We start from the raw sequence: 20406 nt of genomic DNA, 5'->3' as shown, positions 1-20406 counted from the left end.
AAGGTTCGCGGTAGAGCGGCGCCATTTTCAATTTGTGGCCTTGCCGTTCAGGCTTGCTACAGCCCCTCGAGTCTTCACAAAGATTCTAGACCCTCTCTTAGCAATCTTAAGAGCTCAGGGCATAGCCGTCGTGGCTTATCTAGACGACTTGCTTCTCATGGAGAAAACTGCAGCGTTCCTAAGTCGCAGCGTCACCAAAACGCTAGAACACCTAGAACGCCTAGGTTGGATTATAAACCTAGAAAAGTCGTCCCTACAACCGACTACCAGGTTGGAATACCTAGGTATGATCATCGACACCGCTCAGGGCAGGGTGTTTCTTCCAAGGCTAAAAGCCTTGGCCATTGGGGATCTGGTGCGCCTGATTCTGGGCAGAAGATCTTCCTCCATTCGGTTGTGCATGAGACTGTTAGGGAAGATGGTCGCCTCCTTCGAGGCCGTCCCATTCGCCCAGTTCTATTCAAGGCCTTTACAAGGATGCATCCTTGCGGCTTGGAACAGGAAGCCCCAATCTCTGGATCTTCCTATGCGTCTATCCCCAGGGACACGCAAGAGTCTTGTCTGGTGGTTACAAACCAAGAATTTGCTGAAGGGCAAAACCTTTCTTCCTCTCTCATGGAAGATTATCACAACAGATGCCAGCCTGACAGGCTGGGGAGCTGTGTTGGAGGAAACATGCTCGCAGGGGAAATGGTCTGCGACCGAGAATCTACTGCCCATAAATATCTTAGAGATCCGTGCAGTTTACATGGCACTCATAGAGTGGTCTTACAGACTGCGAGGTTTCCCAGTTCGGGTTCTGTCCGACAATGCCACCGCAGTGGCTTATATCAATCACCAGGGCGGTACCAGAAGTCTGGTGGCCCAAAAAGAGGTGAATCGCATACTTGTCTGGGCAGAAAAGCATGTTCCGTGTCTTTCTGCAGTCTTCATCCCAGGAGTGGAGAATTGGCAGGCGGATTTTCTCAGCCGCCAGCAGTTGTGCCCAGGAGAACAAGTGGGGTACTCCAGACGTAGATCTGTTTGCTTCCAGGTTCAACAGGAAGCTGGACAAGTTTGTGTCAAGGACAAGAGATGCACTTGCTCAGGGGTCAGATGCTCTGACAGTTCCCTGGGATCAGTACAATCTGATCTATGCCTTCCCCCCGAGCCCGCTTCTGTCGCGGTTCCTGGGAAGAGTCAAGAGGGAGACAGTCGGTCCTTTTGGTGGCCTCGGCTTGGCCCAGGCGACCATGGTACGCAGAAATCATGAAGTTGGCAGTAGGCAGGCCATGGACCCTCCCTCTCCGGCCAGATCTGCTCTCACAGGGTCCAATCTACCATCCTGCTTTACGCAGTCTGAATTTGACGGTCTGGCTGCTGAGACCCACATTCTGAGAGACCGTGGCCTTTCGGGGCCAGTCCTTTCCACTCTGGTCAATGCCAGAAAGCCGGCCTCCAGACTTGTTTATTACAAGATCTGGAGGATATATGTTTCCTGGTGTGAACTCAGGAAATGGCATCCTAGAAAGTATGTCATTAACAGAATCTTGGCCTTTCTCCAGTCAGGCCTGGAAATGAATTTGGCCATAAGCACTATCAAAGTGCAGATTTCGGCCCTGTCGGTATTTTTTCAAAAACCGCTTGCATCGCATTCCCTAGTACGGGCTTTTATCCAGGGGGCTATGCGGACAAAACCGCCAGTTAAACCTCCGGTATGCCCATGGGATCTGAATTTGGTTCTCTCGGCCTTACAGGGGCAACCATTTGAACCTTTACACCTGGCTTCTTTAGCTCTCCTGACTAAAAATCTGGTCTTCTTAGTAGCCATATCTACGGCTAAAAGAGTATCGGAGTTGGCAGCTATTTCCAGTAAGGAGCCGTATTTAATTATCCATAAGGACCGGGTGGTCATGCGTCCCAACAGGTCCTTTCTGCCTAAGGTGGTTTCGGGTTTCCATTTGAATCAGGATGTGATCCTACCATCCTTTTTTCCGGACCCTCAATCCACAGAAGAAGAATCTTTGCACACTTTAGATGTGGTTAGGGCAATCAGTATTTATCTTCAAGCAACTACTCAGATAAGGAAAACTGATTGTTTATTTATTCTGCCGGAAGGCCCTAGAAAGGGCCAGGCGGCATCAAAATCCACTCTCTCAAGATGGATCAGGCAAGTTACCTCTCAGGCCTATGGTTTAAAGGGGAAGATTCCTCCTTTTCGGGTGAAAGCGCACTCTACTAGGGCTGTTAGTGCTTCTTGGGCAGTGCATCACCAGGCCTCCCTGGCTCAGATCTGTAAGGCTGCGACTTGGTCATCAGTCCACACATTCACCAGATTCTATCAGGTGGATGTCAGAGGGCAAGAGGATATCGCCTTCGGGCGCAGTGTACTGCAGGCTGCAGTTTAGGTCCTCCGGTCCCTGGCGGCCTATATTTATGATCTGTGTCTCCCTCCCCTCAATCTGAGCATTGCTATGGGACATCCCACTATGTAATGAAGCTCCTGTGTCCCGTGATGTATGATCAAAAAAATTGGATTTTTATATACAGCTTACCTGTAAAATCCTTTTCTTGAGAGTACATCACGGGACACAGGGCTCCCGCCCCTCTTGGGTTTTACATGGTTTCCTATTGCTTTGGTGCCTCCCAGATGGGAGGGTTTATATAGGGGAGGAATTCTCCTTAATTGAGGTTAACCAGTGTCCAATCACCAGAGGTGCCTATATAACCCACTATGTAATGAAGCTCCTGTGTCCCGTGATGTACTCTCAAGAAAAGGATTTTACAGGTAAGCTGTATATAAAAATCCCATTTTCTCTTATATTCACCAACCGACACAGCTCCTCTTTGTAACTAAATGGGTTGTATAGCCTGCCATTAGGAGAAACTAGGCAAAATTGTTACACAATACACAGAACTTTTATCCCGCCCCAGGGGGATGGGCCCCGTGCTATCAACCCTTCCCACTGCTCCTAGCAGCTTCAGTTTTTATTTTGCCTAGCAAGGAGAATGACCTAGGAAACCTTGCGGGCCTCGGTCCATGTTTTTACTGCAGGTTTGCTGCTTTTTGCGCAAGATGAGAGATCCTGAGATCTTCTATTAACTGCCGGCTGGGTTACAGGCTGGTTAATGAAATCCTTGTAGTCTCCCCAGTCCGGCCATCGAGTGTGAGCAGGCCGCAGCTACGGCTCGGCAGGCCATGACATACCTCATGCTCCAGAGGTGGTCGGTGAGCTTCAATGATCCGGGGTATACATATGACCAGGCTACTAATGTCTGGATCACAGTATACCGGGCCAGTAACCTTCCCTGTAACTGCGCAGGAGTTGGCTACCATGGAATGTCTCCCAGCTCTTCAGGACTGGTAAGTACGGCTCTCCCTGCTTTGTGGAAGGGAGCAGCTGGGCATTCTCTGGGGGGTCGATTCAGGGGCCACCTCACCTCCTTATCTTCTCTCCCTAGTCGCTATCACCCCTCCTTCCCCCCTCTGAGGGGGGTATCTGCATGCGCTGTGGGAGGTGTGTGTGTGTGTGTGTGTGTGTGTGTGTGTGTGTGTGTGTGTGTGTGTGTGTGTGTGTGTGTGTCTGTTTCTCACCTGTGGTGGCTCTGTGCGGTTGCTTTTCAGTTCTGGTCCAGGTCTGGGGGTCCAAAAAAGGCAGTTTTTGTGGAGGATGTCTGTGTCAGCAGGCAGTTCGTTTTTATTTTTGCTCTTTTCACCTCAGGGCGCCGTTCCGGTGGCCATCTTGGATTTGGGAAAGCTATAGATTCCCCTGGGGAGCTTCAGCAGCCATTTTCCCTGGGATTCCTATGGATTACATTGGCAGCCATTTTGTGAAAGCCAAAATGCTTTCTTCACCGCTGGCCTCTTGTAACAGCTTGCAATGTGCTTTCTCTTGTCACTTCCTGTATTCCCTGTGTGTGAGGGACACTGGATGGCTCTGTGTGGAACACTGAAGCTGTTCTGCAGACCGTTGCACCGCTGTTAGAGCTGCTGCTGACACAGTTTTTTCTCCTCTCTGCATCTGGGAACCTCCTAAGGACTACAGGCACTGTTGTTGGCATTCACCGAACGCCCCAGGGTGGTAAGTCTAGCGCTAAGCACCCCCCCCCCCCCCCCACGCAGCAGGAGGGTGGGACCTTCACTGTCCTAAGTCCCCTTGCAGGTGTCAGACAGGATAGGGTAAGCATGGCTTCAGAAACTGGTGTTTCTTCCCCCGAAATCCAGGCTATAGCAACCGGGTCACCTGCGGTTTGTGCGGTGCGCATGGACACCATGACGGCATTCTTGGACTCTTGTGTTGCTAAGATAGAGGCGGCAGGAAAGGTGCACGTAAGAGGCCCCTAAGCCGCCCCCCCCCGTCCTCCGTCCTCTGGGGAAAGCTCTGATGCAGACTCGGGCCTTGCTGTGGCTGGAGACCCCTGCTCTGACATATCAGCACGTTCACCTAAGGTGTTCCAGTATTTGACTTATTTTGACAAATTCATCTACAGGGAATGGGGTCGCCCACAACGGACCTTTTCGGTCACCAAAAACTTGGCCGTGCGCTACCCCTTTGAGGAAAGCCTTCTCAAAGTGATCGGCTCCTCCGGTCGTGGACCCCCCAGTGTCTAGGTTAAATGAAGTAACCACGATCCTGGTTGAGGGGACTCCTGCATTCGAGGATCCCACGGACAGGAAGGCCGAAGCAGTGGCTCGTTCCTTGTTTACGGTTGTGGGGTCAGCCGTGCGACCTGTACTGGCATCCGCACTGGTGTCACAGATACTGACTGAGTGGGCAAAACGTTTGCACCACGAATTGGTAGAGCAGAATGCCTCCCCTGTCTGCGTGGAGTTAGCAGACCAGCTAGTGCATGGCCTTAAGTACGTTTGTGACGCGGCCCTGGATACTCTCCCTCTGTTATCCAGGGCCTCAGTGTCAACTGTGGTGCTGAGGCGCCTTATTTGGCCGAAATGCTGGTCCACTGACCAGGCATCCATGAAAGCCCTGACGGATCTTCCCTTCCTTGGCGACCGGCTCTTTGGAGCCTCGTTGGATGACCTTATTAAAAATGCAGCGGGTGGTAAGAGTACACTACTCCCACAGGCCAGGAAGGCTAAGGAGCCAAGCCTCACAAGCGGCTTTTTCATCCGCCCGGTGCTTCGGCAAAACCCCAGCCCGACAGGACGCCCACAGACGGTCAGAAGCGTCCCTGGAACCGCAAGCCTGCGAACAAAAGGGCTACCGCATGAAGGTCTGCCCCCCCCACATCTCGGGTGGGGGGTTGCCTTCGGGAGTTTTCAGCCCATTTGGCCTTCCCGGTTATCCGACCAGTGGGTCTGCGACCTGATTTCTACAGGCTATAAGATAGAGTTTCTCTCTTGGCCGCCAAACAGATTTTTCCCCTCCAGCATACCCTTGTCCCCGGTTTGCCGGGAGGCCCTGTTAGGGGCAGTGAGGGACTTGCTGAATCGGGGTGATCGTACCAGTTCCGGAATCGGAACGCTTCCAGGGGTTCTACTCCAATCTGTTTGTGGTTCCCAAGAAGGAAGGGGTACGTCCAATCTTGGACTTGAAAGCCCTCAATCACTTTGTAAAAGTGCAGAGATTCAGAATGGAATCAGTTCGCTCAGTAGTCGCCGTACTCCATCAAGGGAACTTCCTGACGTCCTTGGACATTCAGGATGCCTACCTGCACATACCCATATGCCTTCGGCATCAAAAGTTTCTGCGTTTGGCAGTCGGGGAAGCCCATTACCAGTTTGTGGCTCTTACCTTTGGCCTGGCATCAGCCCCCCGAGTCTTTACCAAAGTACTAGTTCCAGTGTTGGCGTTGTTGAGACAACGCGGGATCGCGATTGTGGGTTACCTAGACGATCTCCTCCTGGGAGCTTCTTCCGCCTCAGAGTTTAGTGGAGGATGTGGCGATCACCTTGCAGACCCTGCAAGCGTTTGGGTGGCTGTTGAACCTAAAGAAGTCGGTGGTGGTACCGACCAAGCGTCTGCAGTACCTGGGGTTACTATTGGACTCCAGGGAAGCAAGGGTTTTTCTCCCCTCAGACAAATTGCTGACTCAGATCTGCGGTCAAACTGCTGTTGAACCGCAAGTGGTGATCACTCTGCTTTTGCATGCGGGTACTGGGGCTCATGGTGGCTGCCTTCGAGGCAGTACCTTATGCCCAGTTCCACACCAGAGTCCTGCAGAAGGAGATCTTGACGAAATGGGACAAATCTCCGTTGTCCCTGGATCGGCAGATCCAGGTGAGCCGGCCAGTCAAGGACTCTCTGATCTGGTGGTTCAGGTCTCCGGTGATTCAGGCCGGAAAATCGTTCCTTCCTCTAAAATGGACGGTGGTCACCACGGACGCCAGTCTGTCCAGCTGGGGTGAAGTGATGGCGATCCAGTCGGCTCAGGGCCTCTGGTCAACGGGGTAATCAAAGTTGCCGATCAATCTGCTAGAATTGAGAGCGATCAGGCTCTGTATGGTCGTGTGTCTTTGAGGGCGTCCGACCAGGATACAGTCAGACAATGCCACGGCTGTGGCGTACATAAATCACCAAGGGGGAACAAGAAGTTCAGCCGCTGCTCGGGAGGTCGCTCACAAACTTCAGTGGGCAGAGCGACACGTTCCGACCCTGTCGGCCATTTACATCCCGGGGGTGGAAAATTGGCAGGCGGACTATCTGAGTCGTCAGATGCTGGATCCAGGAGAATGGGCATTGCATCCAGAGATATTCAGGCGGCTGTGCCTGAAATGGGGCACACCAGATGTGGATCTTTTGGCCTCCCCGCTCAATTGGAAGGTGCCGAGATTCGTGTCCAGGACAAGAGATCCGTGGGCAGACGCGCTGGTGGCTCTGTGGGATCAGTACCAGCTGATCTACGCCTTTCCTCCGCTGAAAGTGTTGCCACGTCTGCTTCGCAGAGTGAAAGCCGAGGGGATTCCAGTAATCCTGGTTGCCCCAGATTGGCCTCAGTGGGCCTGGTACGCAGACCTGGTGCGCCTGGTGGCAGAGGCTCCCTGGCGACTGCCGTTGAGAGAGGACCTCCTATCTCAAGGTCCAATCCTTCACCCTGCTTTACCATCGCTGGCTTTAACGGCCTGGCTATTGAAAGCCAGGTATTGAGGAACAGGGGTCTGTCGGACTCTGTGATTCCAACTATGCTGAGGGCACGGAAATCTTCCAGGAAGATATACCACCGTACTTGGAAGGCCTACATCTCCATGTGTGAGGAGAAAGGGTGGCATCCGCTCTCCTTTTCTATATCCAGGATCCTGCTGCTTCTTCAGCAAGGTGTAGACCAGAGGTTGGCGTTGAGCACCATCAAGGGGCAGATTTCAGCTCTGGCTGTCTTTGAAAAAAAGACCCCTGGCGTCTCACTCATTGGTGAGTACCTTTGTGCAGGAGGTGCCACATGTAGTCCCTCCGGTGCGTCCTCCGTTACCTCCATGGGATTTGAACCTGCTGTTGTTGGTGCTTCAGAAGCCGCCGTTTGAGAATATCAGGGAGATTCCTCTACTGACCCTTTCACAGAAGGGGGTCTTTCTGGTGGCCATCACATCGGCCAGGAGGGTTTCGGAACTGGCAAGGATAAGGTGGTGTTGCGTCCGCAACCATCTTTTCTACCTAAGGTGGTCTCGGCCTTTCATATCAATGAGGACATTGTATTGCCTTCATTGTGTCCTAAGCCGAAGCACCCCAAAGAGGTGGCCCTTCACGCTCTGGATGTGGTTAGGGCTCTGAAGGTGTACTTTTCTGCCACAGCTTCCTTTCGGAAGTCAGACTCACTGTTTGTTTCGGTGGCTGGTCCTAAGAAGGGCATGGCGGTCTCCTCGGCCACCATTTCCAGGTGGATCATACAGATTGTAGTCCAAGTCTACGCCTTGAATGGGCAGGTGCCTCCCTTTCCAGTCGCGGCCCACTCTACAAGAGCAATCGGAACGTCTTGGGCCTTCCGACACCAAGCGTTTGTCGTTCAGGTGTGTCAGGCGGCGACCTGGTCGTCTGTCCATACGTTTACCAAGTTCTACCAGGTAGACGTCAGTGCATCGGCTGATGCTTGTTTTGGCCACAAAGTTTTGCAGGCGGCCGTGTAGTTGCAATTACATTTTTTTCCTGGTTTTTCGATAAAAACGCAGTACTGTTTTGTTAATGCACTGTTGCATTACTTGCGCAATGTTGCGGTCTTGGGGATCACTCCTGTTAAGGATACCTGGTTATAAAGTGGTGTTTTTCCAAACTGCTGTTTTTTTGTGGGTTTAGTTTCACTAGTTCCCACTTGCCATGGTGGATGAAGTTTTTATGCTGTTTTTCCCACCCCTCGTTTGGCACTGCTTGGGGACATCCCATTTAGTTACAAAGAGGAGCTGTGTCGGTCAGTGAATATAAGAGAAAATAGGATTTTTTTGTACTCACCGTAAAATTATTTTCTCTGTAATTCACCGACTGACACAGCACTGACCCCTCCCTTTTTTATGTTATACTGCTTGTTGACGTACTGAAGCTGCTAGGAGCAGTGGGAAGGTTTGGTAGCATGGGGCCCGTCTCCCTGGGGTGGGATTAAAGTTCTGTGTATTGTTTAACAATTTTGCCTAGTTCCTCCTAATGGCAGGCTATACAACCCATTTAGTTACAGAGGGGAGCTGTGTCGGTCAGTGAATTACAGAGAAAGGGATTTTACCGCAAGTACAAAAAATCCTAATGAAGAAAAAAAACATAATATATACCCCAATTTTTTTGTATAAGATGAATGATGTAATGTCAAGTGAATGGATACCTAACATGTCATACTTTACCATTGTGCGCACTCATGGAATGGCGCCAAACTACGGCACTTAAAAATCTCCATAGGTGTTGCTTTGAAAACTTCTACAGAATACCTGTTTAGAGTTGTAGGGGAGATCTAGTACTATAATTATTGCTCTTGCTCAGACATTTTTGGCGATACCTCACATTTGTGGTGCAAACACATCCCTTGTGATACCAATACAGCATGACAGGTCCTCTTTATGTAGAGATCTGGGGTCTACAAGACCCGAAATCTCTCCTCTACCCTTAAAAGCATAAGATAAGAAAAAAAAAAATCATGTTTACATGGCCCGAGAATCAGAAGTGACATTGATGTCGCTCCAGTCCTCCCAGGGCATAGCGATGAGCAGAGGCCATCTTGCCATTGCTTATCTCTATGGGAAAACCCTGCCTTCGCCAGATTGTTCCCAGGCTCAGCAATCGGTAACGTTAGCCCAGGAAGCAGCGGGAGGGGGGCACCTCTCCCGCCACTTCTAAAAGTGATCCCGCTGCAAATCCGCTACTGGAATCACTTTTATCAGAAAGCCTGCCGCCTGAGGAAAAAAAACTAGCAGGGTTATGGCATCTAGCTGCAGCCATCACTCCGGTATTTAACTAATACATATATATTTACTGTTAGGCGGTCCGCAAGTGGGAAACAAATACCAGCCTTTCCTGGTCCAGTTCCCTTATATTGATTCTTCCCTCTGCTGCAGAGCTGCACCTCCCCCAAGAATTTTTACATCCGACACACTTCCAGGTTTGTGATATACCTGCTTCCCCCACCCTTTGCCACTACTGTGTCCCATAGTGACATAGGGGCTGTCAGGACGAACCAAGCAGCACAAGCAGGGGAAGCATACTATTGGAACATCTGGAAGTGTGTTGAATGTATTGATGTTTTGGGGAGGCGCAGCTCTGCAGCAAAAGGAAGATTCAGTGAATGGTCACCAGACTTGAAAGATGTCGTCTTTCCCTTAGCAGGTTTGCTTGAAGGTAAACACTGCAGGTAAAGCGTATAATACTTTCCCCCCCAAAAATGTAAATGTTCATGTTGAGTTGGTTCAGGTAATAATCTCATGGCTATTATAAAATCCCTATTGCAGTCCCATAAGAATATGTTAGGAAGCTATCCAGCAAATACCAAACGGGGGTATTATTTTTTCCTTTAATTTCTCAGTGAGAATTTGTTCATTCATCCCTCCGCTGACTTCTAGTGCCAGTTCTGTGTTACTGAACAGTGTAGCACTGGTAAAATCAATAAGACTGCTCTGTACTACCAACTAACCATTATAACAACTCATCACAATGCATGTAGCTCCACAAAGATAAACAATGGAGGACATTTGTTCACACAAACTGCCACGTGAAAAGCACTCTTAACGAGTAGCGTGTAGCATGACCATGGGGGAGCAAAGTACTTTCAGCCCCCTGGAGAGATGGCTCACCACAACAACAGCTCAGCATAATTATACCTTCAGAGAAAAGAGGTTTACTACTTAACAAGAGGGAGGCATGAAAAATACTCTTCTCCTAGTTAATCAGCATGTTTAATTAGAACTTAGAGGCTATCTCATCCGTATAAAACAGGCTTAATGTGCTCTGTTCAGGAAAGCCCGAGATAAGAATGGATTATTATGCTTTTTCTGAACGTATTACATTATGGCAAATAGTCCAAGAGCAGAATATCCGCTGATGTTTTCAAGGGTATCTTAGTCTAATGTATATGTGAAGCCACTTCAACTAAACCCACGTTTTGCTCATGCAGTTCAAATGCAGGTTCGCCTAAATAGCCCATCCCCAGCAGCATATACCAATCCATTTGCTGGCAGGAGTGAAGAGAAATACTTTATAGGCATGGAGAAGCATGTGAATGCTCTCCTTTCACAGTGATAGCACTGGTGCTTGGTGATTTAGCCTGGTGCTCTCACATGCATGGTGAGCTAGTCTTCAACCCAGTGACAGTACTGAAGCAAATCTGAGTGCACATGGGGCTTCCATTCCAAGCTCCTGGTGGCTGAATGGTGCTGCAGGGGAGTAAAGAACAAGGGAGTATGTAACGTTGGTGGGGGGGTTGTTTGCCTGTTGCTTTGCCCTTTGTTGATGTCTTAATTCAGAGGCAATGGTAAGGCACCAATTTGACAAGGTTTTTCAGTCACTGTTCTCTGAGATCTTGGGGCAGGTGGTGTCTGCATAAGCTCGGATATAAGATTATCACCCAAAATTTAATATTGAAAGTGTTAATAAAGACAACACTTTTTTTTTTTTCATTTTGGATAGAATAAGGGAGGGTTATAACTAGAGGTGCACCGAATGGAAATTTTGGTGCCGATAACGAAAATGAAGGATGCACTAGGTCGAAAACCGATACCGAAGATGGCAGGTTTTAATGAATATGATATTTTATATATAATTGTATTCAACTTTTTAATTAATATCATCAATTTAAATTAATATGAATTTGTTTGCCATTATTGGCACCTTTTAGTGCAAGAAAGGTCAAGAAAAATGCAGTCTGCAGTCTCTAACCATCTCTTGCATCATGTCTGCAATCTCTTACTTAAACACATTGTTAATAGTATTAGCAAAATTTCCATTCGATGCACCAAAATTTCCATTTGATGATACAGGAGATGGTCAGAGACTGCAGACATGATACAAGAGATCAATTGTAGCCTGCTTGTGCCCAGCAGCCTCATCAGTGCCCATCATATGCAGCCTCACCAGGGTATGTCATATGCAGCCTGCCAGTGCCCAGCAGCCTCACCAGTGCCCGTCATTTTCAGCCTCACCAGTGCCCGTCATTTTCAGCCTCACCAGTGCCCAGCAGCCCCACCTGTGCCCATCATATGCAGCTTGCCAGTGCCCAGTAGCTTTACCAGTGACCATCATATGCAGCCTGCCTGTGCCCGCATCAGCAGCGATCTCTGTGTGTCACGGAGCTGGGTTTGAATTGCTCGGGCCGCAGTAACAATGTCCTGCCTCCTGTAATCAAGTCACGCTGATTCAATGACCTACCATTGGATCAGTGTGCCGTTTGGCACATTGTTACTGCTGCTGGGCAATTCAGCTCTGTGAAACACGCAGATCAAGGGGAGGAAGGAGTGGAGGACTGGGCGCGCCAGGATGACACTCCCGCATTGGGCGGCACCTGGGGCAGACTACGCCCCCTTTTCGGTATCGGCTGGTCTTTTTCATTCAGCTGAATGAAAAAACACAATTTTCAGCGGCTGAAATTTCAGTGCGCCTCTAGTTCTAACTTCTTTCAGTTTTGTTTTTGCCATCTGTATCCCACTGCAGTGGTTTTCCTTCTCTTTCTGTCCCATAGTATAACAGGAAGTGAGAGGAAATCCTGGTGTATCACCAGGGTCACTAGAACTAGTGTCTCCATTGGAAGATTTCCCCTCTATTCCTGTTGTAATGTCAACCCAAAATGTAGGATTTTCTTTTACTTTTAATTTTGACGATAATGGTAAACAGGGCAAATAGGATTAATCTCCCTAATGAAAGTACAGACAGCAATAAAAACCTAACAAGGGTTTCTAATTCCTCTCCACTCTATCCAACTAAAACAAATGTTTCCTTTAGTGACACTTTAAAGGAAAACTGTGGTGTATTTTCAGTAAACACATATTTAGAGGAGGAGTTGTAGTGTTTACCTTATCAGATTTTTTATTTGACTCTTCAATATTTTTGTTGTGTTAAATACAGAGATTTTTAGTTTGGCCACCACAGGGAGCATTGAAGAATTCAGTGTATTTGATTTATGTGACTGATTTACTGGGGGAGCCGAGAATCTTTACTTTATAAATTGTGTAAATATTCACTTAAATTATCTATTCATGTGAAAAGCAAACTCCAGTTTGAAATAAATCTTGCAGACAAAATATGTACACAGGAATTTGCTTTTGACATGGATTGGATAGTTAAAAGGGAATATTCACTCAACTTATTGACTGAAGATTCTCAACTTCTTTAGTAAATCAGCCTGAATCTCTGACAAGCTCCTATACCGAGCGTCCCACCCCCTGTGTTCAGAATGCAGAAGGCTGGCTGCTCAGTAAGGGGCATGGAAGCAAATGGAGATCGCTAAGGTAGTGGTTTCTGCTATAGTGATTTCCAGCTTCCAGTGGCATCCGGCAGGTATAATATATGCATAGTTATGTAGTTCCAAGCTGTACCAATGTTACCCTGTATAAAATATCCATACCAGGAAGTCATCTTTAAAATGTACCACCAATATAAAGTGTACTCATTACAAATCTTTGAGTTTTTACTACCCATCTATCAGAGGAAGTGTTTCCTGGGTCTGTTACTTTATTTAAAAAAAGTCAAATAAATTTAACTGTCTTCCGTTCAATATTTGTGTTTTTGCAGTGATGAACCAGTTGCAGACATTGAAGGTCACACTGTGAGGGTTGCAAGAGTGACATGGCATCCATCTGGACGTTTCTTGGGGACCACATGGTGAGCGGTCTGGCATTGTGGACAGGAAACGGGGACTAACACAGATTGTCTTCTGTAAATGATAATTGTCTTGTTTTCTTGGTGATTGTTTTAGCTATGACCGTTCATGGCGCTTATGGGATCTGGAAGCTCAGGAAGAAATTCTACATCAGGAAGGACACAGTAAAGGGGTGTATGACCTTTCCTTCCACATAGACGGGTCTCTGGCTGGCACCGGGTAAGGAGAAAGAATCACGCTGTGACTGTGTGAGGGTATCAGGGGAACAAGTCTGCTGTTGTGATTTAACTCTCCTGAGAAGCAAGACCTGACATTAACTCTTCTCAATCTTCCTGCTCTTCAAGAATAGTACATTTTTCTCAATGCACAATGTTTCTTCCACTAAGGCCCCTTTCACACGGGGCGGATCCGTTGGACGAACTCCACTAGCTCATCCGCCTGCCAATAGATATCAATAGGCGGCCCACTCGGATCCGCCTGAAAAAGGGACAGGCGGATCCGATCGCATGAAAGTGGCCTTCTACAATAGGTGTCACGTGACATTGGTGGTATGTCCTATAATCTATATTCCATTCATTGTTCAGAGTGATACAGGAACTGGTCTAAGTTTTAAATTATCAATATGTACCACTGAAATATCTGTCCGCTGGTGCAAACTATGACCAGGCCCCACCATCTTTTTGGCTTATTTCTGTTTGCTTAGATCCATGTTGAACAGAGGCATTGATTGGCTGACTCTACTCAAACAGCCAGTTAGTGCCTCTGACTCCCACAGAGCTATAGGTAACAAATAGAACCCAGCTGGAAAGACCCAGAGAAAAAAATATTTCAGTGTTGCACAAGATTTTTTGTAATGGGGATATCTTCGTATACCAGCTTACTTAATGTAATTCTGTAACTTGAAATTCACTTTAAGGAACGGGTGAATTGGGGACTATAATTAGGGGAGAGTATGTGACCTGAGTTTATTATTTTAATCATGGTTCTTTACCCACATAACCCTGTGACCTCTTGACCATTTAGAGGCCTGGATTCTTTTGGTCGAGTTTGGGATCTGAGGACTGGTCGCTGCATCATGTTCCTGGAAGGTCATCTAAAAGAGATCTATGGGATCAGCTTCTCCCCTAATGGGTAAATCTCAGAAGATTATATGTTTAGCATGAGCAGTTCAGCTATTGCAACATTCTAAGTTTTAGTTTTTTTGTGTTTTAGTTATCACATAGCAACAGGCAGTGGTGATAACACCTGCAAAGTGTGGGATCTGCGTCAGAGGCGCTGTATCTATACCATCCCTGCTCATCAGAACTTGATCAGTGGAGTGAAGTTTCAGCGTGAGTATTAACTTTTACATTCTCTCTAGCTGGTTATAAGTGATGTCATGGTTTCCTAGTAAGTGGACATTCTGTTTCTCTGTGATGTCATCTGACTGTAGTGGATAGGTGACCTGCATTGTCAGTGATGTCACTGATCTTCAATGAGTGGGTAGCCTGCATTTTTAGTGGTGTCACCGTTTTCAAGTGAACGGACAGGCTGCATTCTTAGTGATGTCACCAGTCTCTAATGATTTAATTGGCTGTATGCACAATTCTGTTACCGGACTCTAGTGAATGTCACTGGTCTTCTACTGAATGGATAAACTGCATTATTAGTGATGTTATTGGTTTCCAGGTAGTGCATAGGCTACAGTTTTAGTGTATAGACGGGGGGGCAGTCAGCTTTTAACTTCAGCTTGTTCAGTTAGGCTTTGACATTAAAACCTGGAAGCTGATTGGTTACTATGTACAGCTTCTCCAGATTGAGTGTTCCAGTTTTAGCAAATAACCCCTGTAATGTCCCTAGTGAATGAATAGGCTGCATTCTCTGTGATGTCTCTAGTGAAAGAATAAGCTGCACTCTTGAAGTCCCCAGTTTCTAGTGAACAGACAGGCTGCATGCACTTTGTGTGTTGGGAGGTCTTAAATGCACTCTGTACTCATTTTGCCTGAGTGTGTTGAATCCATTGTGGCCTTTGACTTGATATTCTGTTGGAGCAGTATGCATGGTCTGCATGAAAACAGCCCACCTCTCTTATCTTGCAGCTACAAATGGTCAGTATCTCCTGACAGCAGCCTATGATAACACAGCCAAGGTGTGGACTCACCCTCTCTGGTCTCCATTGAAGACCCTGGCCGGACACGAGGGTAAGGTGATGGGGGTGGACATCTCACATGATGGAGAGCTTATTGCCACCTGCTCCTATGATAGAACTTTTAAGCTGTGGACGGCGGAGTGACATTTATGACAAAGAACAATTATCAAGCAGTTTGTACCAGAGCATCAAGAAGTGTTCAACCTCTCATTATGGAAGACACCTCAGTACCATGGAGCAGAAAATGTTTAGTTTTCCTTCTTGTTGATTTTTTTTTTATATAAGTTACATTAAAAGAAACATTTTTCCTAAAGTCGAGTTACTTTTGTGGTAGTGCTTATTTTACAGATATCTCAACAGCTGAGATCCTTAAAAAACTGCAAGTTCTCATTCAGGCAGGCAGTAAGCTGAATCACGTATTGTATTGACATTTGAAGTATCATACTCCATTATTCTTTATTTTGGGTTGAGCCATCATATACTTTTAGCTCATCACTGGAACAAATAGTGGTGAGTATGTTGCAAAATATACAGGTTAGGACTTCTTCACTCGCTGTATTCTTGTTCATAGTTAGTGACAGTAGTGGAGCCAAAGAATTGGTATGAGAACAAAGATTGCCAATACGCAAAGCTGCACTTATTTTGATAGTCTCGGTGGTTGCCTCCCCAGAATGAAGCTCCCCTAGAGGAGCTCCAGGTGTAATTGGAAAATGTAAAATATGGGGTCAGTGGTGCTACCTATAGCGTGAGCAATATAAATTGTCACCCAGCATACCATATACCCAAGTATAAGAAACACCTATATATTCTCTCAATTGGGAGTGGCAAAAAGTGTGACGTGGTACCCCCAAAACAACTCGGTGCCACCCAGCCCCCCCCTCTTAAAAGTAACAATAGTGATGAATATAACATTAAATATAGGTCATATAAAATTCAAGTAACTCACTATTAACCTTTGGACACAGTTGCACACTATTTTATAATATTTGTTGCTTTCTTTTTTGCATGAACAATATATAGATTTTATCCTTTTTAGATTCTTGGTGTATACACATTACATTTTCACTTACCCCACCTAAGTGCTTTGGATGTGTCTACTTATGCAGGTCATTGTGCATTATTTACTATATAGCTTTATGGTATACACAGTGGATCCTGCTTTTTGGTGTGTGCTTTTTTTTTTAGCTCTTTTTTTTTTTGCGCCCCCCCCCCCCCCCCCCCCCCGTCACACCACCCACTAAAAGCAGGGTGGTTAAAGGTTAGATCATCAGGTAATTTTACATATTTTTTTTTAAAAGAAGACTTGATGCCTTGCTTATTTACGAATACAATTATAATTAGTGGCGGAATATATACAACTATTTAAAATGGTAATTGATTTGACTACTGAAGCAAAATTGGCCAAAAGTTTACAGAACATTTTGCTATGAAACAACAAGTGTTTTTTCTTTTCAGGAAAGCAGAAAATGTAGGGGGAAAAAAAAAATATATAAAATTTGCGTGCAGAAAGGTTTGTTTATTGCAGAAGAGATATACATAGGGAGGGATTTGCTATACATGGAGAAGTTGTGCATTGTGCATAGTAGTCAATCAGCTTCTAGCTTCAACTTTTTCAGTTAAGCTTTGAAAATGAAAGCTAGAAGCTGATTGGTTGCTCCAGCATTAAGCTCGCCATAAATGTTTAGTATTTGTTTTTAATTTTTGCTAGCGGGTTGAATGAAAATAAAAAATTAACAGATTCCTCCATTTACACAAGCGCTGTGGATAGAGAAATCTTCCCGCTAGAGAAAACATATTCTGGCAGTGGAATTCTCCAGTCAGAATACACTTATCAGTGGCTGTAGCCTCTGATCAACTAAAGTTTTCCAAAGATCGATGTCTGTGGAACTAGGACGGGCACACATGGATTGAAATGCATACGATCTCTGCTGAACTGGCAACATTTTGATCCATCTATGGCCAGCTTTAGTCATTTCCCCTCTTTGTCTTCTCTGCAATAAAGGACTTTCACCTTATGAATTGTACATGTGCAGCTCACTATACAATCTCGTTAACTGCCAAGTGTTGAATTAACTTTCTTGCACATGAGCTTTAGTTATGCAATCCCAGCCTGACCAGTCAAAACGTGTGAAGATCCTAAACCCAGCAGATGATGGCGACAGAGCTTGTGGAGGCGAGTAGCACTCGGCTAGTGGTGGGTTCTGTGTGAGACAAAATGACTGACCGGCTGCTCAGGCACAGACATCATATCTACACTTCCTTTATATAGCCAGGGTCCAGAGAAACAGACTGGTCAGAAACTGAGAAAATCCATTCAAGTTTTATGGCTTTTTATAAAAAAAAATTGTAGGCAGCAGCAAGGGTTTAAAAGTAAACTTCTATTTGATCTATCAAATCTTACTTTTTATCCCCACTCCTCTGATGCTGGAGCCAGTACGTCTGTGTACAGAGCAACACAGTGATACTCCTCCACCAATTGCTAGCCCCAAGCGTTGTCATATGGAGATGCAGGAGAACTTTTTTTTTTTTATCCTTGTACAGGTTTCAGTAAAGCTTAACATTCAATTAAAGTCCATTTTAACAGTACAACCATGGGGACTAGTTGGCAGATGAAAGTTGCATCCCATTCTGTTTCTTGTTTTATGATTTCTTCAACTTGTGCAGATAGAAAGTCACATTGTCCATCCACGCAGGCTGCAGCTGGATAGCAGAAGGGGTGTGTTGTGACAGTATCATCATGCCGCTGATTTGTGTCAGCCTGGTCCCCATAACATCTTACGAGTCCAGAATATGGAAAATATTAAAAGCAAGCTCACCACCAGCATGGTAAACATGAGGTAAGAGAACATCCGGAACTGAGGGTTGTGCAAACACTGCCAGGTAGATTCATCTGAGGGAATAGTGGTTAATGTGGGCTGGAGGTCCGTCTGGTGAGTATCGTCTATGGACCCCATGTCATGACCCATGTTGAGGGTATAGACGGAGGGTGGCCGCTGGAAGAAATTTAGCCTCCGAGAGTCTCTAGCACATAGTCCATTTCGATCTGGCTCTAGCTTAAGCTGGCCCAGTATGGCAGTGTTGGTGGGTAAGTCCGTAACAGTCTGATCTAAATGGAGAGCTGTGGTTTGGCGACACAGTGGGCATTGCAGCCGGTTGTGAATATGAGTGGCAAAGCTCAGACGGGCCAGGCACTCCAAACAAAAGGAGTGGTGACATGTTAAGAGTTTGGGCATGCGGAAGGTGTTATTGTAAGGGTTCCAGCAGATGGGGCACTCATAGTCTGGGTCCAGCTTTGTGGTGTCTGCCATGCCGATGCCTTGTTTATCATTAGTTGTGCATGCCCGTACATCCAAAGTAAAATTTCACCTTTTGGGGGAGGAAAAAAAAAAAGAGATGATGCAATATGTGAAAGTAACCAAAATATGTATACTTTTCTCCCCCCACCAGCGGAACACAATAGCTTTGTGGGAGGGATTGCCCCATCAACAATGACTGTGTTAATGGATCGCTCCATCTATGGCCAGCTTTATTCAATATAGATTTTCTGTATTAATTATCACCTCATTCTTACAAAACTTCTCATTGGCTCTCTTATTTTGGAAAATTTCAAAATCCCAACACTATACAGTATGAAGTAGACTTTTGTTCACTGTATTATTGGAGGGTCACTTTAAGGGTAATGATAAGGTGGGTTTAAATTCACTGTTCTGACTGTACAATTACCTTTAGATTTACCAACAACTATATAGTGCAAAGCCTACCTGACTGGGTACAAATGAAAGGGATTGTAAAGGCAGAAGGTATTCTATGCATCAATATAAAAACCCTTCTATTTGTAGCACCCCTTAATACTTACCTGAGCTCCCTCTCTCTCCAGCGATGTTCACTAGTTACTCGGCCATCCAAGACTCTCTCTCCTGATTGGATGAGACACAGCAGCGGCACCTTTGGCTCCCGCAGCTGTCAAAGTCAGTTAGCCAATCAAGAGGGCGAGGGGGCGCGGACGAACGGCAGCTCCATGTTTGTATGGCTACATGGAGCTGCAGCTCAAGCAGTTTGTTGTGGGGACACCCAACAGGAGGGAGGGGCCAGGAGCAGCAAAGAAGGGCCTGAGAAGAGGTGGTTCCAGGCTGCTCCTCTGTGCAAATCCAACTGCATAGTGGAGGCAAGTATATCATGTTTTTTTTTTTTTTTTAACCACTTGCCGACCAGCTGCAGTCATTATACTGCAGCAGGTCGGCACAATCCCGGGAACAGTCTCAGCTGTACATCGGCTCCTTTAAGCGAGATAGCAGGCACACGAGGGTGCCGATGCCCATGACCAGCGATCGCCAAGACCGCCGCACAAAAAGCGGAACAGGGATGTGTGTGTATAAACACTAGGGATGAGCTCCGGCGTGTTCACACACTACATGGGCAGAGCCCGCCAGGAAGTCGCGCTGCGCTAATCACAGGCAGTGAGACATTGCCCCGATGCACAGCTGCAGAGATCAGGCAATGTCTCACTGCCTGCGCTGACTTCCTGGCGGGCTCTGAACATGTGAACACGCCGGAGCTCATCCCTAGTAACCACATACATCCCAGCTCTGAGAGGAGAGAGAGAGAGATTGTGAGTTCCTATGAGCTGGGAACCACAATCTCTCATCTCCTATAGTCGGTCCCATCCCTCACAGTTAGAACACACACGTAGGGAACACGGTTAATCCCTTCCCTGCCAGTCACATTTATCTAGTAATCAGTGCATTTTTATAGCACTGATCGCTGTAGAGTCAACCCAAAAATGTGTCTCTCATGTCTCAGTTGCGATAAAAAAAAATAAAAAATCACAGATCGCTGCCATTACTAGTAAAATAAAATTGCCGTAAATCTATTCCCTATTTTGTAGACGCTATAACTTTTACGCAAACCAATCAATATAAGTTTATTGCAATTTTTTATTTTGTTTTAACCAAAAATCTGTAGAAGAATACATAGTGGCATAAATTGCAGAAACCATTTGCTTTTTTGAAACAAAAAAAAATTTGGTCTATTTATTACAGCAAAAGGTACAAAATATTGTGTTTTTC

At 46.4% G+C, this 20406-nt stretch overlaps 2 protein-coding genes across 4 annotated transcripts in view; one reads left to right on the top strand and one right to left on the bottom strand.

Moving 5' to 3' along the window:
* Positions 1 to 15658, top strand: part of PRPF4 (pre-mRNA splicing tri-snRNP complex factor PRPF4) — a 74763-nt gene extending 59105 nt beyond the window's left edge. For both annotated transcript variants that reach the window (XM_077475069.1, XM_077475080.1), the window contains exons 10-14: positions 13125 to 13214; positions 13309 to 13431; positions 14236 to 14343; positions 14425 to 14543; positions 15291 to 15658. In XM_077475069.1, the coding sequence (XP_077331195.1) occupies positions 13125 to 13214; positions 13309 to 13431; positions 14236 to 14343; positions 14425 to 14543; positions 15291 to 15484 (634 nt within the window). In that variant the 3' untranslated portion in view covers positions 15485 to 15658. The remainder of the gene's footprint in view (positions 1 to 13124; positions 13215 to 13308; positions 13432 to 14235; positions 14344 to 14424; positions 14544 to 15290) is intronic.
* Positions 15659 to 16655: 997 nt separating this feature from the next.
* The window catches only part of RNF183 (ring finger protein 183), a 90163-nt gene continuing 86412 nt past the window's right edge, over positions 16656 to 20406 (bottom strand). For both annotated transcript variants that reach the window (XM_077475055.1, XM_077475047.1), the window contains exon 2: positions 16656 to 18706. In XM_077475055.1, the coding sequence (XP_077331181.1) occupies positions 18094 to 18648 (555 nt within the window). In that variant the 5' untranslated portion in view covers positions 18649 to 18706 and the 3' untranslated portion in view covers positions 16656 to 18093. The remainder of the gene's footprint in view (positions 18707 to 20406) is intronic.

This window comes from Lithobates pipiens, unplaced genomic scaffold, assembly GCF_037356315.1.
Source record: "Lithobates pipiens isolate NorthernLeopardFrog02 unplaced genomic scaffold, aLitPip1_a1.2 Scaffold_1, whole genome shotgun sequence".
Taxonomy (NCBI): Eukaryota; Metazoa; Chordata; class Amphibia; order Anura; family Ranidae; genus Lithobates; species Lithobates pipiens.
The sequence above is the reverse complement of the archived record's forward strand: the minus strand, read 5'-3'. Positions and strand labels throughout refer to the sequence as shown.